At 46.6% G+C, this 17,555-nt stretch overlaps 1 protein-coding gene across 4 annotated transcripts; it reads right to left on the bottom strand.

Moving 5' to 3' along the window:
* Window positions 1-388: 388 nt before the first annotated feature.
* Gde1 (glycerophosphodiester phosphodiesterase 1) lies at window positions 389-17,325 on the bottom strand. Of its 4 annotated transcripts, none has more exons than XM_052200415.1 (6): window positions 16,937-17,325; window positions 9,870-10,045; window positions 6,497-6,602; window positions 6,114-6,206; window positions 3,606-3,817; window positions 389-978 (listed from the first exon to the last, which is right to left on the bottom strand). In XM_052200415.1, the coding sequence occupies exons 1-6, from the start codon at window positions 17,195-17,197 to the stop codon at window positions 831-833; spliced, it is 996 nt and encodes a 331-aa protein (XP_052056375.1). In that variant the 5' UTR covers window positions 17,198-17,325; the 3' UTR covers window positions 389-830. The 4 variants fall into 4 exon arrangements, with proteins under 4 accessions (XP_052056375.1, XP_052056402.1, XP_052056383.1 ...); XM_052200442.1 differs by having other exon boundaries at window positions 9,870-10,041; window positions 16,937-17,026; XM_052200423.1 differs by lacking the exon at window positions 16,937-17,325 and adding an exon at window positions 16,576-16,644.
* Between the last annotated feature and the right edge of the window lie 230 nt (window positions 17,326-17,555).

Here is a 17,555-nt window from a genome sequence, read left to right as displayed (position 1 = left end):
GGCCCCTGGTTCTGGAAAGACTCAGTGTAGCAGTATAATTCAAAACCAGAACAGGGAAGTGGGAAGGGGTGGGTGGGAGAATAGGGGGAGGTAAGGGGGCTTATGTGACTTTCGGGAGTGGGGAACCAGAAAAGGGGAAATCATTTGAAATGTAAAAAAAAAAAAAAAAAAAAAAAAAAAGACCCTGCCAGGGCTTGAGCTTCTGAGCAAGCTGGGAAAGCTGACACTCTGCCCCCTGGTGGTCAGAAGTGCTTACAGCAAGATGCTACTGATCATTCTAAGTCTTGAAACTAAAGCAGGAGAGGCCTCCAGGATGCACACACAGAGCAGCCTGCCACCAGACGCTGTAGAACTAGAAGATCAAGATCGGTACACAGTTTGCCCTCTGTTCACCTTTCAATGATTTTATTAGTATGGTCACAAGTTTGACACCTACAGGTCGCCATTAACAGAGCTGACGACAAATATTGGAAATAAGTGAATTACTGAAGTACGGCAAGATTTAAAATGTCAACTTGGAGTGATCATGCAAGCCCCATGCATCGGTGCCTGCGCCCTAATTGCAGGACCCACTCTGCTCATCCTCGTGGCTCTGAACCCTCAGCGGGCTGGGGTGGGGCCACCCTGCCTTTTTGCAGATCCAGAATTTTAAGGGCAAACGTGGAGCCTTCCTTGGAGCATGGTTGCCATGCCTGGTTTCTGCTTGTTGGGGTGACACTGGCTGTTGCTAGTATGGGCCACAGGACCCCCGGGCTTGTGCTAACAGAGTGTTCTTATGTCCCTGCAAGAGGTCTCCAGGCAGTTAGCAACTGTGTTTCCTCCTGGGGAGTCTAGAAGTGAGGTGCACAGTCTTCTAGCATGCTGTCAGTGATGTAGCTGGACCCAAGGTGGGACTCATAGTAATTCTTTTCATCAAAGGTATTGACAGTCCAACTCACAACCTGGATTCCTTTAGCTGACCACTTCTTCAAATAGTCCCTGGAGAAAAGGGAAAAACCAGTTGTGTTAGAATGAACAGCTGTCCCTGGAATTGAGAGCTCAAAGCATGTGTTCTGTGAGTGTCAACTGTTCTCAGAGAGCCTTAGCTGGCCTCCTACCGCAGTCAGAAGGCTGAGAAGCAGGCCCGGCCTACGCCCACTTTACATCATCCCAGCTCAAACACATGAGTCACCAAGGCCCCCTCTGCCTTCTTACACCCACACTGCCCACACTGCCCGTTTCTCTCTGGACTGCAGAAGCTTCCCTCCCTTTCAGGTCACCAGAACAAGATCCTCCTCAACCCTGAGGAGTGTCTCCGCCCTCTACTCCCTGGGAAGAATAGCACTCTAAGCTCTCTCTCCACGCTTTCTTCCTTGCAGTTCACAGGCAGAGCTTAGTTTGCCCGACACCCTGCCCCATATCCTGGTGACTAGCCGAGAAGTCCTGAAAGTGCACTGACTTTATCCTGCGTGTCCCCAGGTTATGGGAAAGGTCACCATATAAAAGCAGTTGTAGTGACACAAACCAGACACACACCTTCAAACAGCAAGCCTAGAACAACCACATTTTCTCAGATTCACAGGTCCAAAATGATTCAGTGACTTCCAGGCAGACAAAAGGCTCACAGCCCACACTCCAGAACTGGTAATTTCTCAAGACAATGAACTACCCTGGTGTGTAGCTGAGACATCCTCAAGGAAGATGCCACGGAACCATTCTGGTGAGGGACACAGGTGTGAGCCCCCACCCCACCATGCCCACTTCCTCCTGTTGGCCCACAGCACCAGCCCTCCCGACAGCAGCAGGCCTGGATGTCCTTTACCCACGGGCAGATGGAGAGGCTGGAGTCTGACCCTGGGCCTTGGGCACGCAGGGGGCAATCATCATCCACTGCATCCCAGCTTCTCACTTCCATCTGTACCCAGGCCACCCTTGAACAAGGAGTCTTCTGCTTTAGCCTCCAGAGTTGCTTAGATTTCAGGCCTGTGCCACTGTGGTAACAATTACCATTCCCCTCCTCCTCCCTTGGGACCCCTCTGGAGCTGTGCGAGACTAGGTCAGAATACAAAGTCTATGCACTGACTGACCTCGAAGCTGTTGATGTCGCTGTCTTTCACTACTGCTCTTACCTTATTTGAGACAGGGTGTCTCTATGAACCGGAGTTTGAAGCTCCAGCTAGACTGATCCCCAGAATCTGCTGAGCCCTGAGTTTGTACACAGCTGCTATGAATCTGAAGACAGATCCCAACGCTTGCACAAGAAGCATGTGACCCACTGACCCACTGACCCACTGGCAGCCGGAGAAGTGGTTTTCTGTTGACTAGACTCAACCCTGGGCCGGCATCCCTGTCCGACTGGACGTGGCCCTCCAGGAGGCCGAAAGGACGGCTTTGCCTCCTCACTGTTGCATGTGACAGCACTGTTGGCCACAACAAAATGGCTGCCAGAGTGAGCAAGCTGGGTGCCATATGGAGCTACAGTGCTCTCAAGCCAGCTCGCGGGGTGGCAGCAGGCGAGAGGACAGACAGGTTGTAGGAGACAGCAGAGGGAGGATGGGAGCTAGAGCCGCGGTTTCCGATGCGGTGCTTCCCTGCCTGTCTAGTTTCCCAAGGAAGCAGTGTGATGCCACTCATGACTGCTTCTTAAAAATGCACTACAGCGGAAGGGGTGGATGGAAGAACAGGGGGACGGAAGAGGGCTAATGGGACTTGAGGGGAGTGGGGACCCAGAAAAGGGGAAATCATTTGAAATGTAAATAAAAAATATATCAATAAAAAAAAATGCACTACAGGGCCAGGCGATGGTGGCGCACGCCTTTAATCCCAGCACTTGGGAGGCAGAGGCAGGTGAATTTCTGAGTTCGAGGCCAACCTGGTCTACAGAGTGAGTTCCAGGACAGCCAGGGCTACAGAGAAATCCTGCTTGATGAGGTGGGCGATGATACATCAGCTCTGCCATACACATTTACATAGATATCAAGAACTTATGGATATATTACACGATTAATATGTTATAATACAAAATCAGAATTGGGTCTCTAGCACCCACATAAAAGCTGGGAGACATCACAGCTCACCTACAGTCCCAGCGCTTAGGAGGTGAAAAAGATCCTGAGGAAATGCTAGCTTTCTCACAGGACCAGCTGCATCAGTGAGTTCCAGGTGCTCACATACACATATAAACACACACAGCTCACATACAAATACCACGCATACACAGACCAAATACCATACATATACATACCATACATACAAACACCAAACATACAAACATACACATACAAATACCACAATACACACACCACACAAACATACACATACCACACAGACACACACGACACATACAAACAACACACATATAAACACACAAAAGCAAACACCACACAGAAAAACACACACACAGACAAACCAACGTATAAACTTGTGAGTGTCTGGTCAGCCTGTGGGAATCATTGAACCATGCCTGCCATCTTCCCACACACTTCTGGCAGCTGGCACTGCTCAAACTTACCAGATCAGGGGGCCTATGAGTCAGAAACAACTCCCTCTGCCCACTTCGTTAATGCCTCCTTCCCAGAAGAGCACCTAGGACATATGAAGCCAAAAGACAAAAACTTCTAACTTACGGGGAGACAAAATCCTTCTGCATGAGGAAGGCTGAAATCCCACACAGGTACCACAAGACATTGTGCATGCTCCAGTCAAGCAAGATGTCCAACAGCACAAACACAGACTGCTTCCAAAAGGCGCTGTAGCGAGGCTTCCCGTCTCCGGTGTGGCTCAGGCTCCAAGGCCTGTGAGTCAGGGCTGTGATTACCTTCTGATCTGTTTGTCTCATCTGAAAAGAAATTTTAGAAAATGATCATCTCTTAGGTCTATAATTTCTCACTAGTTTAGATTCACCAAATATTCATTTGACGAGAGCCCCCTGGCGACCAAGTTTGCCATCTCTCACAAATCCTTTGAGAAAGTAAATGTGGGTGTGTAATATGCACTACAATTGAGGGCCTCTTCCTCACAGCCCTACAGGAACTGCACTATCAAACTAAGAGAACCTGGCTGCCCAGGGAGCCCAGCCTCACACTGGTGGAAAGCATGAGGCCCTAGGTTTAGTCAGAAACACACAGCAAGCAAAAAGAGAGAAAATGCCAACCACAGGGTCAAGCTGTATTTGTCTGTATGTCCAGGTTTCTGGAGACAAGGCCTTCCGTAGTTCAGGCTGACCAATCACACCAAGTCTCCTGCCTTGGGCTCCCAAAAGCTGGGGTTAAGATGTGTACCACCATGACCAACTTTCAAAGCCACATTTTGAAAATGCTATGAAGATATGAATTAATCAAATAGCATGTTAACTCAGAACTTAATGAGGATAGAACCAGGATCATTTCAAGAGACGCTGGTTTATTTCAACCCTGTTTCTGGCAGTTCTGCAGAGCCCGGGGTGAGGGAGCAAGAGGGGCTGTGAGGAGACTGCAGAGAGGGCAGGGCAGGAAGGGGCAGCCAGGGAGCTACCTCAGGCTGTGCTCTCAGCTCCATGGAAGAGCATCACATATTCTGAAGGCCTCTGTGGTCACACAAGCCCGCGAAGCCTGACTGCCACGCCTGTAAGCCCAAGGACCTCCACCTGGGAGGTCTGTAACAGCGGGCACTGTCCTGCTGCAAACATTTTAATGAATACTCTGTTGACCCTAGTCACAGAATGCCACAGAAGAACTCCTTAGTTTGGAAACTAGTAAATAAAGAAAAAGATTAAATAATTACAGTTTATAGGGGAACTAAATGATAGATCAGGAGGTGTGGTATTTATAGATGAATTCTAGATTCTGAATAAAATATTAACATTTCCTAACTTCCTAGTAAACTGACAGACCTGGCCAGTGACTACGATATGGCCCTGCTCTAGTGCACTTCACCAGGTTACAGGAAACCAAGAGAGGAATAGTCTACAAAGTCACACAAGTGTATAATCACCAGACATGGGTAAATGAAAAATATAATTTCAGATCTTATAACACAGCCCAGTGGTAGGGCATTTGTCTAGCATGCATGAGGGACTAGCAACAGGCACGTGTGTACACACACATACACACACACACACACACACACACACACACACACACGCACACACTTTCAAACACACACATCTGCTTTATCCAATAAAGAGAGATAGAGATAGAGATGGGAGGCGGGGCAGAGAGGCAGAAAGGGAGAGAGGGAGGAAGGGAAACAAAATTGTAGACTTTAAGATTGAAGATGAATACTTTATTTGGGTATTGATGCAAATGAACATTCTTTTCAAAATCTAAATACCAATTTTTATTTGAAAAAAGTTAAAAGCATTCATGGAACTTCTGAGACATGAAAATTTCTATTTTTCCAATCTTTGATGATCTGAAACTAAACAAGGGCTTATTGGGGAAGATCAATGGGGCAGGGAGAAACAAGCAAGAGCATGGCTAATGGGGATTCATGCAGTAACCATTTCTATGTGCGTCTGAAATACTACAGAAGGGATTTTGTTGTTTCAGACAGGCTTCATTATACAGCCCAGGCAGATCTCAAACTCAAATCCTCCTGCCTCAGTCTTCCAAGTGTTGGGATGTGTGTCCAGTTATTACCACCCTCTGTCTGCCTCGCCTCTCACAGTTCCTCATCCCCCCCCCCCCCAATAAGAGTAGTTTTGTTTTGCTTGGCTTTTTTTTTTTTTTTTTTAAAGGAGACAGGGTTTCTCTGTGTAGTCCTGGAACTCACTAGGTAGACCAAGCTGGCCTCAAAATCCGCCTGTCTCTGCCTCCCAAGTGCTGGGATTAAAGGCATGCGCCACCACGCCTGGCTACGAGTAGTTTTTTAAAGCTGTTTTACTGTTACTTTTTGGGAAGGAGGGTGTGGACTCATGTGTACCAAGGACACACAAGGAGGCTGCAAAGAGCCTGGCTGAGAGAAGCCCTTAGAAGAGGGCTGTGCACATTCTAAAGCGGAGGAGTGTGCCCACCCCCAGAAGACTCCCCCCCCTCTTAAAGGAGAGCTCTTGACTGTGGCTGCATTCAGTTCAATGTGACAATGGGCATCCCACAGTGCCCACTGCTAATACCTCCAGCGACTAATCCAATGTAACAAAAGAAGGTCCAACTTACTTTATAGATGACTTCTGGTAAGAATGAGCAGACCATACTGTTATTGTACAGCTGTGGAAATTCCATGTATATATTCTTTAGAGCAGCAGAAGCCTGTGCAATAGAGATTCACATAGTTAAAATCTTCACTATTAACTATATTAACTATTGTTATTAATATATTAACTATTCACATAGATAAAATCTTGCTAAAAGGTTCCATAAAAGAAAATTATTTCCAAAACTTAAACATGTAAACTGCATTTTATACTTCCATTAAGTATAGTATAAGTCATAAAAATAAGGAAAAAGAATAAATAAGAAAACATATGGCTAGTTTTAAAAATGACAGCCTTCCATAAGCCATCTTTTTAGCATAGCAAAGTCCACGGAGTGTACTGTACCATATCTGCATGGCCTTTGACATCGAAGAAGATGGTGAGGTTATGGCGGAGGCACTCTGTGACGGCTTCCTTCAGCGTAGGGATCCTTTCGTCAGGGAACTCGTTTCTGCAAGAGGAGAAAGGAATGGCTCACATCAGTGCGCGCAGGAAAAGAGCAAGGGTTACTTACTGGACAGTTTACAGTTTACAAATGTCTCCCAAACAAAGGCCAAGAATGCTTTCTTTCTCCAGCGGCAGCCCAACAGTGTATATGGTACCCAAACAAAGCCAACACAAACCACAGACCCCATGGAATGAGGGCATGTCCACACAAGTGGCGAGCCATCAAAGTAACCTGCCCATCACAGGGCACTGCAACCACCTATGGGAAACTCGGGGACTTGATTTTGATTTTAAGCTAATTTCTCCTTCTGTAGAGAAAACAATCTATTTATTAGTTCATACTGCTATGTAGGTGTTTGTCTAAAACAGAGGTTCTCCACCTGTGGGTGGTGACCCTTTTGGGAGTCACAGCGGCCCAAGTCTATTGGAAAACACAGATATTTACATATGGTTCATAACTAGCAAAATTACAGTTATGCAGTAACAATGAAGATAATTTATGGTTAAAGTCACCACAACATGAGGAACTGTATTAAAGGTCACAGCATTAGGAAAGTTGAGAACCACTGCTCTAAAAGAATATATACTCTGCTAAAGAAAACGAAGCTTAAGTGCCTGATACCCAACAAATCAGCCTTCTTCTCATAATGAAGGCTCACTCTATACGGCTTGTGTCCATTTCAACCTAAGACTTTCAGATGGTTAATGCACATCTTACAGGCAATTCACCCGTCATCTGTGCTGATGTCCACTCCATCGAGGAAGCCCTAAGCTTGCCGTCACCCCCCCCACACACACACACACACTATGCATGCACACATACCCCTGCCTTATTTTGTTTTGCTGAGACACAGTCTCACCATGTAGCCCAGGCTGGCTGGAATTTCTGACCCTCTTGTCAAGTTAGTGGGATTATAGGCACAGGCCACCACACCTAATTAGCTAGTGTTAAAATGCCCATTTTCCCTGAAAGGTGGTCCTAAAATAAGCCAAGCACTCTGTCTGGAGTCAATCCTCGAGAAGGCTATCTGTTATAACTGTAGAATCGAGTGCTCGTGTGAGGCTGGAGCGACGGCCCAGTGGTTAAGAACACTGGCTGCCCTTCCCCAGCTTGCTCCTTGCTCCCAACAACCATATGGCAGCTCACAACTGTCTGTAACTCCAGTTCTAGAGGATCTGCTACCCGCTTCTCGACTCCTTAAGCACTGTACACACATGGTGCACGAACATTACATGCAACACACACACACCCTCAAAAAAATTTCTTACATAGTTATGTGAAACACATTAAGATGGCGTAATGCTATGCTTTTCCTTTTTTGCAGAATTCAAATGGTTGATACCCACCCTAAGCATTTTTTGCTGAATTAAGTCTAAGCCTGACAGCTTTAAAAAAAAATTTATTACATTAATTCATTCTTTTGTTTCATTTTTTTAAGACTGGGTTTTGTGTGTGGCTGTTCTGAAACTTACTTTGTAAGCCTAGTCAGGCTGCCCTCGAACTCACAGAGATCTGCCAGCCTCTGCCTCATACACATGAATCATCATACCTGTATTTTAAATTTTTTATTTACAGCAGTGGGGGGGGGGCACATATGCATGGCACATATGTGGAGGTCAGAGAAAAACTTCTGGAACTCGGGTCTCTCCTCCCGCCATGCCGTGGGTTCTGAGGAGGTTGTTAGGCCTGGCGGCCAGGTGTTCTAGTACGGAGTCTGACATCCTCCTAATGCTGTGTGTTTGTAATATTAAAGCCAGCTGCCCTCAAACACAGAAGGGCAATGAAGTGTCTGATATCAGGAAGAGCAAGCTCCTAAGTGGGCTCTGGAGTTTCAGGATAGCGATTCTCTTTCCAGCATCCAGTACAGTTGGCCTTGCTGACTGTAATTCTTTTAGGTCTGAATCATTTCACAGGGGATTAGACCTTCATCACTGGGTCAGACAATCAACACTCAAGGAACAATGGCCACTGATCAGGGAACGGACACGGCACTGACCACAACAAGCACAGGCCTTGATTATCAAAGAAGATAGTGCCTGGAGAGCTAGCTAGCTCAGAAGTTAGGAGCACTGACTGTATTTCAGAGGACTCACGATTGAGTCTCACCACCTGCATAGCAGCTTACAACTGTCTGTAACTCCAGGCTTAAGGCATCCAACAACCTCTTCTGACCTCTGTGGGCACCAGGCATGCATGTGATAAGAGACATACATGTAGGCCAAACACCCAAACATGTTAAAAAACAAACAAGTAAATAAATAAGTAAATAAACAAATCAGTAAATAAAAGATAGGCTATACAGAAAAAAACCTGTCTTGAAAAACCTTAAAGAGAGAGAGGGAGAGAGGGAGGGAGTGAAGGACAGCTAGAAACAGTTCGGTAGGTTCATGTTTTTTAACTGAAACTGGAACGTCAAGATTCTAATCTTGGTTCTTATATAAACTTTTTTTTTTGGTTTTTCGAGACAGAGTTTCTCTGTGTAGCCCTGGCTGTCCTGGAACTCACTCTGTAGACCAGGCTGGCCTCAAACTCAGAAATCCGCCTGCCTCTGCTTCCCAAGTGCTGGGATTAAAAGCGTGCGCCACCATTGCCCGGCATGAACTTATTGTTGATTCTTGAGTTGATCATTTAACTTTTCCAGATTTTTATGTAAGCAAAATTAATGTAATTATGTGGTAGCTACCTATGATTTTTAAGTGTAAATATTTATCTCCACTTAAGTAAATAAGTTGGCTCTTCAGTTGTGCAAACCAAGCCAAGATTTTAGCAGCCTTTGTGCTGGAGCACGCAGGAGCAGAACACTGCTGTTGACAGGCAGTGCCAGTCTGGAGTTCACTAGGATTCTCCTACTCCTCACATCTTATGACTCCTCCTAAGTTTGTTGCAAGATCTAGTGAAGTGGTTAATGGTGGAACCATCATCAGACCAGCTTAAAGAATGAGTTGGTATATCTGAAGCAAGAGCATTGGCAAGCCACTGCTTTAAGCCTTTGACTCTGATTTAAAGGATGGCAGAGAGTAAGTTTCAGTTAGTGCCTAGCACATAGGCAGTACTATCCTGAGAACGCTGCAGCGGCCGGATACCCTGCAATGCAAATGGTAAAATGTACACACAGTGCTTCTGTTGCTGCTGGTGTGGGCTTACTACTTAGGGATAAGTTGAAATGAAAAAACTCTCCTGGAATAGGTATACTTAGAAGCTGCCAGTGCCTACCTGTAACCAGCAGTGAGGGCTAAAGGACCTGTGTAATGATGTCAGGGACTCACTCACCTGAGTCTGTGATTTGCTGCAGGGTTAAGTTTCCTAACTTGTTCAAATGTCAGATCACATAGTCGGCCAGACCCGTCTGTTGTCCTATCTACTGTGTTATCGTGCATCAAGACAGGAACTCCATCAGAAGTAAACTCGATGTCCAGCTCCACACCTGTTGCTCCATTCTTAGCTGCCTTAACAAAAACATCAACAATATTAATGTCAACAGCTACAGATACCGTTTTATATCTAAACATGAAAGAAAAGCACCATGGCTGCTGAAGTAGACAGCTGCCCTGACAGACTTTGTCCCTTTCCTCTTCCAGGCCACTCCCCAGATGAACCTGTCTCCCATGGGTGTGAATGTTGCCTCAGCATCACACTTGTCAAGTCCTTAAAAAGATCCAGTCCCGCTCTTCACACCACCGCAGACCACAGGAGGAGCCCGAGGAGACTTCTGACACCAAGTGTTTTCTGGCCATGGTGGCTTTGATCATTAGACAAACTCTCCCTTTGCCGACTTGGAAAGGCTGGTGACTGCTCTGTGCTCCCCGTTACTCGGCTATTTCACAATTCCAGTAGAAACGAAATCAATCGGGACTGTGTGGGATTAACCTCATCCTCTCTGACAAACCCCAAGACTGCATATAGAGACAACTGTTGATCACATCTGTAGCACTGGCTATGGTGTTACAGAAGTTGATAAGCTTAATAAAGTACATCAGAATTTATGTAAGGGCTGGAGAGATGGCTCAGTGATTAAGAGTACTGACTGCTTGTCAGAAAGTCCTGAGTTCAACTCCCAGCAACCACATGGTAGCTCACAACCATCCATAATGAGATCTGATGCCCTCTTCTGATGTGTGTCTGAAGACAGGCACAGTGTACTTACATATAATAATAAATAAATCTTTGGCCCAGAGCGAGTGGAGCCCGAGTGAGCAGAGGTCCTGAGTTCAATTCCCAGCAATCACATGAAGGCTCACCACCATCTGTACAGCTTCAGTGTACTCATATACATAAAATAAATAAATAAATAAATCTTAAAAAAAAAAAAAGAATGTATGTAAAAAGAATGTAGGCCCCAGCCAGGCGGTGGTGGCGCACGCCTGTAATCCCAGCACTCTGGGAGGCAGAGGCAAGTGGATTTCTGAGTTGAGGCCAGCCTGGTCTACAGAGTGAGTTCCAGGACAGCCAGGGCTATACAGAGAAACCCTGTCTCCAAAAAACCAAATCCAAAAAACCAAAATAAAAAAAAAAAAAAAAAAAGAAAAAAAAAAAAGAATGTGGACCCTGCTGCAGCTCAGTGGTGGAGTCCTTCTGACTTGTATGCAAGAAAATAAATAATAACTCCCCGCAGTAACTCAGAAACACACTCATGAGTGCCTTGTTGATTCCTCGTCACAGTGAACACAGGAGAGGCTCGTGATGATTACAGACTTTTGGGTCACTGCAAATGCACCCAGTGAAAAGCCTTACCACACATATCAACAGAAATGATAAACATGATGATGATAAAGTTATAATACTCAGTATTTATTAATCTTTTCTAGTTTCCAGGAATTTATGGGTTTTATATTGTTTATTTATTAATTTTTAGAGTCTTTATAGCCCTTGTTGTTCTTGAACTCACAAAGACCTGCCTGTCTCTGCCTCCCATGTGCTACCTCGCCCAGCAATTAAATGCATGGGCTCATTTGATTCTTATAACAAACACTATTAAGCAAGTAGTTCTAATAGCCCGTTGTTCAAATGAGGAGGCTGAGACAGTGAGTCAGAAGTTTGCCTAGCAGTATACAAGCTAAGGTGTGGCAGCGGCGCACTCTTGCCGCTGTGACTTTACTACTAATGGCTCCATAGCCACCTCAAGGTTGTGAGTGACACCGCTGCTCCCTTCCAGGCTTGATGTACTAGGCACACACTGAAGTAACCATGGGGGACTGCAGTACTGTGCTGTGCAGCAGGCACCCCACAAATTCACTCATGTGACCACGACCCCCTCCATCCTAATCCCATCTCCGGCCATGTCCCCGAGGTTAAGTCTCTATGTATTCTAGCCTCCGCTTCTGCATTAAGATGGCATTTCTATGACGCCCCACAGAGTTGTGAGGATGTGGAAGCCATGCCTGTAAGGAGCTTGGTACGCAGCTCAGAGCTGTCACTCCTCACACGCTGTTTGACAAGAAAGACAAGCTTAGTGACCATCTCTAGTAGAGCTTCCATCTGCACTGGTGACAATGCCTTATAATATTAAAGATTCCAACGTTGAAATACACCACACATCAACATGGGTTATGTTTATAACATAAAATTACAAATACACCATTAGTTTCTTTCTCTATAACAAACAATATCCTTATCTCTAGACATACTAGACATTTAATTGTACCTTTCTTCACTAGGGCTATTTGGTCAAAACACAAATAAATATGGTGAAACAGTATTTTAAGACCACTAGCCTCTGCCTCCCCCCCCCACACACACACACACTGCACTGGGGACCCAGTCCCACATCTTGCACACGCTATCACTGACTTACTCCCTCAGCCCTTGATTTTTAGAGGCAGGATCTCATCATGTAGTTTGAAATGGTCTTGAATTCACAATCCTCCTGCCTCAGCCTCCTGAGGGCTGTGATTACAGATGTACCACTAGACCTACCTATTGTCTTTTAAACAGTTTATTAAAACCAAACCAAATAAAAAAAATAAACAAATCCACAAACCCTACAAAGGTTATTCAGAAAACGGAGTTTCTGAGAGCAGATGAGCACACACAATTTGCTCTGCCCTTGGCTCTAACAGGGAGGGATCCAAGTGAGGACTCTTCATGCAGGAGGAAGAGCAAACACAAAGCCAAGGCCTCAGGCAGCCAGGAGCTGATGAGGTAGAGAAAGGCTTCCTGCTCCCTAGCCTACTCCCTTTCTTACAGTTAGTGGAGACTCACCCCAGCCTCTGTGCTCACAACGAGAGCTGCTGGTTCTGTGCACATATGCGTGCTCCTGTGTGTGTTTGTGTGTGTGTGTGTGTACACGTGCGCATATGTGTATGGCTGGATGCTGGCATCTAAGAATGCGATGTCTCTTTCTCTGCAGCTGCCTGGCAGAGCCCAACTAATCCGTGAGCCCCGTGGCCAGCTGCACCGGCCTTCTGGAGGCCAGGCTCCATCTGCACCCGTTAGGAAAGAGAGCAAGTCCGCTGACTGGGAGGAGTGTGAAGCTGGATGGTCAAGTACATGAAGCCCCTCGAATCCCAGACAAACACTGGGTGATGGGAACAGAGAGCAGGGCTCTGAGAAAGGGGAAGAGAGAAAGGGTCGGGGCTGGGAAGGTGGGGTTTAAAAAAAAAAGTGCAGAAAGACAGACAGAAAGGCAGAAGAGAGCAAGGGAGCTTAGAATCTTTTGTTCTAATTGCAACCAGAGGGTGTTTGTTTGTTTGTTTGGTTTTTAAGAGAAGGAAGGGGGACTGCAGAGATGGCTCAGCGGTTAAGAGCACTGACTGCTGTTCCGAAGTTCCTGAGTTCAAATCCCAGCAGCCACATGGTGGCTCACAACTATCCATAATGAGATCTGACATCCTCTTCTGGAGTGTCTGAAGATAGCTACAGTGTACTCACATATAATAAATGAATAAATCTAAGGGGGGGGGGAGAGAGAGAGAGAGAGAGAGAAGGATACACTATAATTTCCCCAGATAGGGTTCTCTAGGTAGCTCTGGCTGGGCTGGAATTGGCTATATACAACTAGGCTTGTTTCAAATGCACGGAAGCCCCCTGCCTCTGCCTCATAAGAGCGAAGGTAAAGACCTGCACCACCACACCCAGCTAGACTTTTTATTATTTTTATTTTTATTTTTTTAGTATAGAATAGAGTTTATTTAGGGCATGGGGGAGGGGAAGTTAAAAGAGTAGTAGAGACAGAGAAAGGCAGAGAGGAGAGAAGAGAGAAGTAGAGGCGGGCTATGACCACGTGGAAAGGGGGGGAAGGGAAGAGCCCAAGAGAGCAAGAGAGAACAAGAGGGCAAGAGAGCCAGAGGCTGGACGTTTTATTTTTAAAGCCATCCTCAGTCCAGACGGAGTGGACTGTGGGCACAGCTGAAATAATTGTATTTCTTTGCCACTATTTTTAATACCGTATCTTTTAAAACCATATTTTAAAAAAATTATTTTAGGGGCTGCAGAGATGGTTCAGTGGTTAACAGCACTGACTGCTCTTCTAAAGGTCCTGAGTTTAATTCCTAGCAACCACAGGTGGCTCACAACCATCTGTACAGGTATCTGATGCCCTCTTCTGGTGTGTCTGAAAACTACAGTGTACTCATATAAATAAAATAAATCTTTTTAAAAAATTATTTTACTTATAGGTATGTGTGTCTGTGTGGGGTCTGTGCGTGCCAGTGCAGGTCTCTGTGGAAGCCACAGGTGGTGGATCACCTGGAGCTGGCGTTACAAGCAGTCCGCTGTAAGAGCAGAACATTAATTACTGAGCCTCCTCTCCGCCCATTTTTGTGGCATTTCCTTTCTCTTTTTGGGGGGCGGGGGGGGGGAGTGTTGTTTTGAGAGAGGTTCTTTCTATGTAGCTCTTGCTGTGGTGGAAATTTCTATGTAGACAACTCTAGGAGCTCAAACTCACAGAGCTATGCCTGCCTCTGCTTCCAGAGCACTGGGATTAATGGCATGCACTACCTGTTTTTTTTTTTTTTTTTTTTTTTGTTGTTGTTGTTTATATCCATTTCACATTAGTTTTCTTTGTTAACTAGCGTATTTCCTACTAGAAACTTAATGTCTAAGAACGCAAATTTTGAGCTGCAAATGTACAAAGGGAGGCAAAGAATAAAACAAAACCCAAATCTGATGGAAATCCTGACTTTTCAAGTCAAGAGGGAGGTGACAACCTTTTCCTCTGTAGTGTGTGTGCATCCGACCGCTAAGGACAGCCATAACTAAAGATAGTCCACAATGACCTGCCAGTCCTGCCGGCTGAATGGCCACATTTCACGTCCTCTTCAGGCCAGGAACTATGTGACGCAAGGCTAGAGACACTGTGATTTCCCCTACGATGTCCATCGTACAGAGACTTCCGCCCTATGACACAACAGGGTGACACGTGTATTCTCCTCTCACACGTGAAGCTTCCTCACTCATTTCATGTGCCTGACATCCAGGCAAACCGCCTTGGCCAAATCCCACTGTCAACAAATACTCTGGAACACTCTGCGTGCTAAGTTAAGTTAACTTTGCTACTCTTTAGGGCACTTTACATAAATGAAGCAGAACCAAAGCCAGTGACCACCACGTGCCTTTCTCTCCTGACAATGCACATACATGTGCCCTCTGTGAACTCAAAGGTTGTCCTCCTACTGTCTTTCTCTCAGATTTAATTCTTTCGCCTTTATTCTGGAGGACATCAAGCCATCCTTAGATTCCTGGGAAATGGCTCCCACGTGGAGTCTCATTAGGCTTTGATAAGCCTCTGTCTCCCGTCACCTCCTTCACAGACGCCACTGTCATTTTCACTTTACAATTACATGGGGAAACTGAGGTTAGGGCTAGACGAGAGTGCCCTACTTGCTACATTTTCTTTGTTACAGCTAAAGGGCACAGTGTTGGATAATGAGCAAGTTACTTAAGCTGGACAAAGAAAATAGCCCACATTCAAAAATCCTGGAAAATATTTTAATCTTTGCCAGAGAGCATTGAGTTGTCCAGTCAGAAGGCCATATTCTGGAAGGAGCTGTGATGTCTTGGAGTCAGTTTCTCCTACCTAGTCTATCTAGATCTCAAAGAAATGAGAAGACTAGATGTACATCTGTCTAAAAGGTCAAATATGATGGTGCGTGCCTTTAATCCTAGCGCTGGGGAGGTGCATAGCCAGTTCCAGGTCAGTCAAGGCTATTGCAACCCTGCCTCAAAAAACAAAAAAAACAAAACAAAACAAAACAAAAAACCCAAAACAACAAAGGACAGCAAAGCGAAACAAACAAGAAGAATGAAAGCTGTAGTGGTTGCATATGGCCCAGAAATGCCTTCCTATACCCCTCAAGTCAACTCTCGGCGTTCTTCCGTCTAAAACAAACTAGCTGCGTAAGCAGTTAAGGTGTGATGTCACTCCACACACTCCTTTCATGCTATTTTTTGATCTACAATTAAATCCACAGATGCAAGGACAACATGTATGAAGGCTGACTGTAGTACACAGAAGTGCATAATCCACTGAAATGCTCTTGCCATGCAAGCTGACATTAATCTGAAAACAGAAGGCTTCGCAGGGCAAAGGGCTATTAAAATTCTCCCGGTGCCCTGTGGAAAAGGAAGGCAAATATTGACAGGAGTCTGGCTGGCTGGGTTGTAGACTGTGATGAAGGCGTATTTGGAGAGAGGGCATAAAGATAATATCCAAGTAATTTAAAGGATAGAAATATACTCTGTGATAAGGGTGATATTTATCTTGCTAGGTGGTGGTGATGGATGTCCTTAGTCCCAGCACTTTAACCCCACCAGAAGCAGGTAGATCTGAGTTGGGGCCAGCCTGGTGAGTTCCAGGACAGCTAGGACTACAAAGAAACACTGGAGAGAGAGGGGTGGGGGAGAGGGAGAGAGAGGGAGAGAGAGGGAGAGGGAGGGAGAGAGAGATCGAGATCCCATTTGACCTATCTTAGCCCATCCACACGCTAGATTCTGCTCCTCAAAGCCAGCACCACATATAAGCCTCCATCCTAAGCCTCACCTCAGGACCTTTGCACTTGCCATCGACATCCTGGAACACTTCCCACTGATTCCAAACTTGTAATTCTAGTTCCAGTTCACAAATATCCAGTTCGTAGAAAACTGCTTCTGCTAGATAATGCATTGCCCCACCCTAAAGTCGCCTCATATGTTATCTCTCCCAACCCAGAAGAAAGCCCAGTCAAAGGAGTCTTGCCTGGCTGCCATCCCAGCGTCTGGCACATACCAAGTCTTACTTACAAGTTCTCGGGGGATTCTAGAAATAGCTTAAGTGGGGAGGGATGCGGGGCCGGGATGCGGGGCCGGGATGCGGTGGAGAGATGCCAGCGACGGAGCAGGCCCGAGGCGTGCGCGGGACTCACCTGCCGGATGGCCGCCAGCGTGTTCTCGGGCGCGTCGTGGCTGCCGCCGCGATGGGCGATGGCGGACACGCGGTCACGGGGCTTGAGCACCTGCAGGGCCCGGCGGGACGGCACCGGCTCGAAGCTGAAGAACCGCAGCAGGATGTAGAGGCTGCCGGTGAGCACGCAGGCGTTGAAGGGGCTGCGCGTCACCACCAGCAGCAGCACCAGCACGAAGGAGAAGGGGCCCAGGAGGCCGCCCTGGTCCTCCCACAGCCACATGCCGGCGCCTGCACCGGCACGGACCGGAGCCCCGGACCTGCCGGGCGACGCGTAGACGCCGAGGTACTGGCCACAGCCGGAACCCTCCGCTGGGAGCAGCGCTGCACAATGGCGGCGGCGGACCCATCTCGAGAAAGAGCCCGCCCTCCAGCCAATCAGAGTCCCGGAGCTCCAGCGTTGGGGGGCCGGAACCGTTGTCATGGCAACAGGGGCCGGCCCAGGCCCCAGGCCTGGGTTCCAAGGGTGCTTTGGGTTATGTAAAGTGAGGACTGGACTTCAACCCTGACCTTCAGACTTAGTAGAAGGAGGGAGATTACTCCAAGGTTTCTTAGTGACCTTGTTTCTGACCTCAAGGAAG

This window comes from Apodemus sylvaticus, chromosome 1 (assembly GCF_947179515.1).
Source record: "Apodemus sylvaticus chromosome 1, mApoSyl1.1, whole genome shotgun sequence".
Lineage (NCBI taxonomy): Eukaryota > Metazoa > Chordata > Mammalia > Rodentia > Muridae > Apodemus > Apodemus sylvaticus.
The sequence above is the reverse complement of the archived record's forward strand: the minus strand, read 5'-3'. Positions and strand labels throughout refer to the sequence as shown.

What these genes read in the sequence shown, in the direction of transcription:
- Gde1 (XM_052200415.1), bottom strand. Translation starts at nt 17,197, where the DNA reads ATGTGGCTGTGGGAGGACCAGGGCGGCCTCCTGGGCCCCTTCTCCTTC. An exon ending in TCAAAGGCCATGCAGATATG is followed by an intron (nt 6,207 to 6,496) that starts GTACAGTACACT and finishes TCTATTGCACAG; the next exon opens with GCTTCTGCTGCTCTAAAGAA. An exon ending in TACCAGAAGTCATCTATAAA is followed by an intron (nt 3,818 to 6,113) that starts GTAAGTTGGACC and finishes ATTTCTTTTCAG; the next exon opens with ATGAGACAAACAGATCAGAA.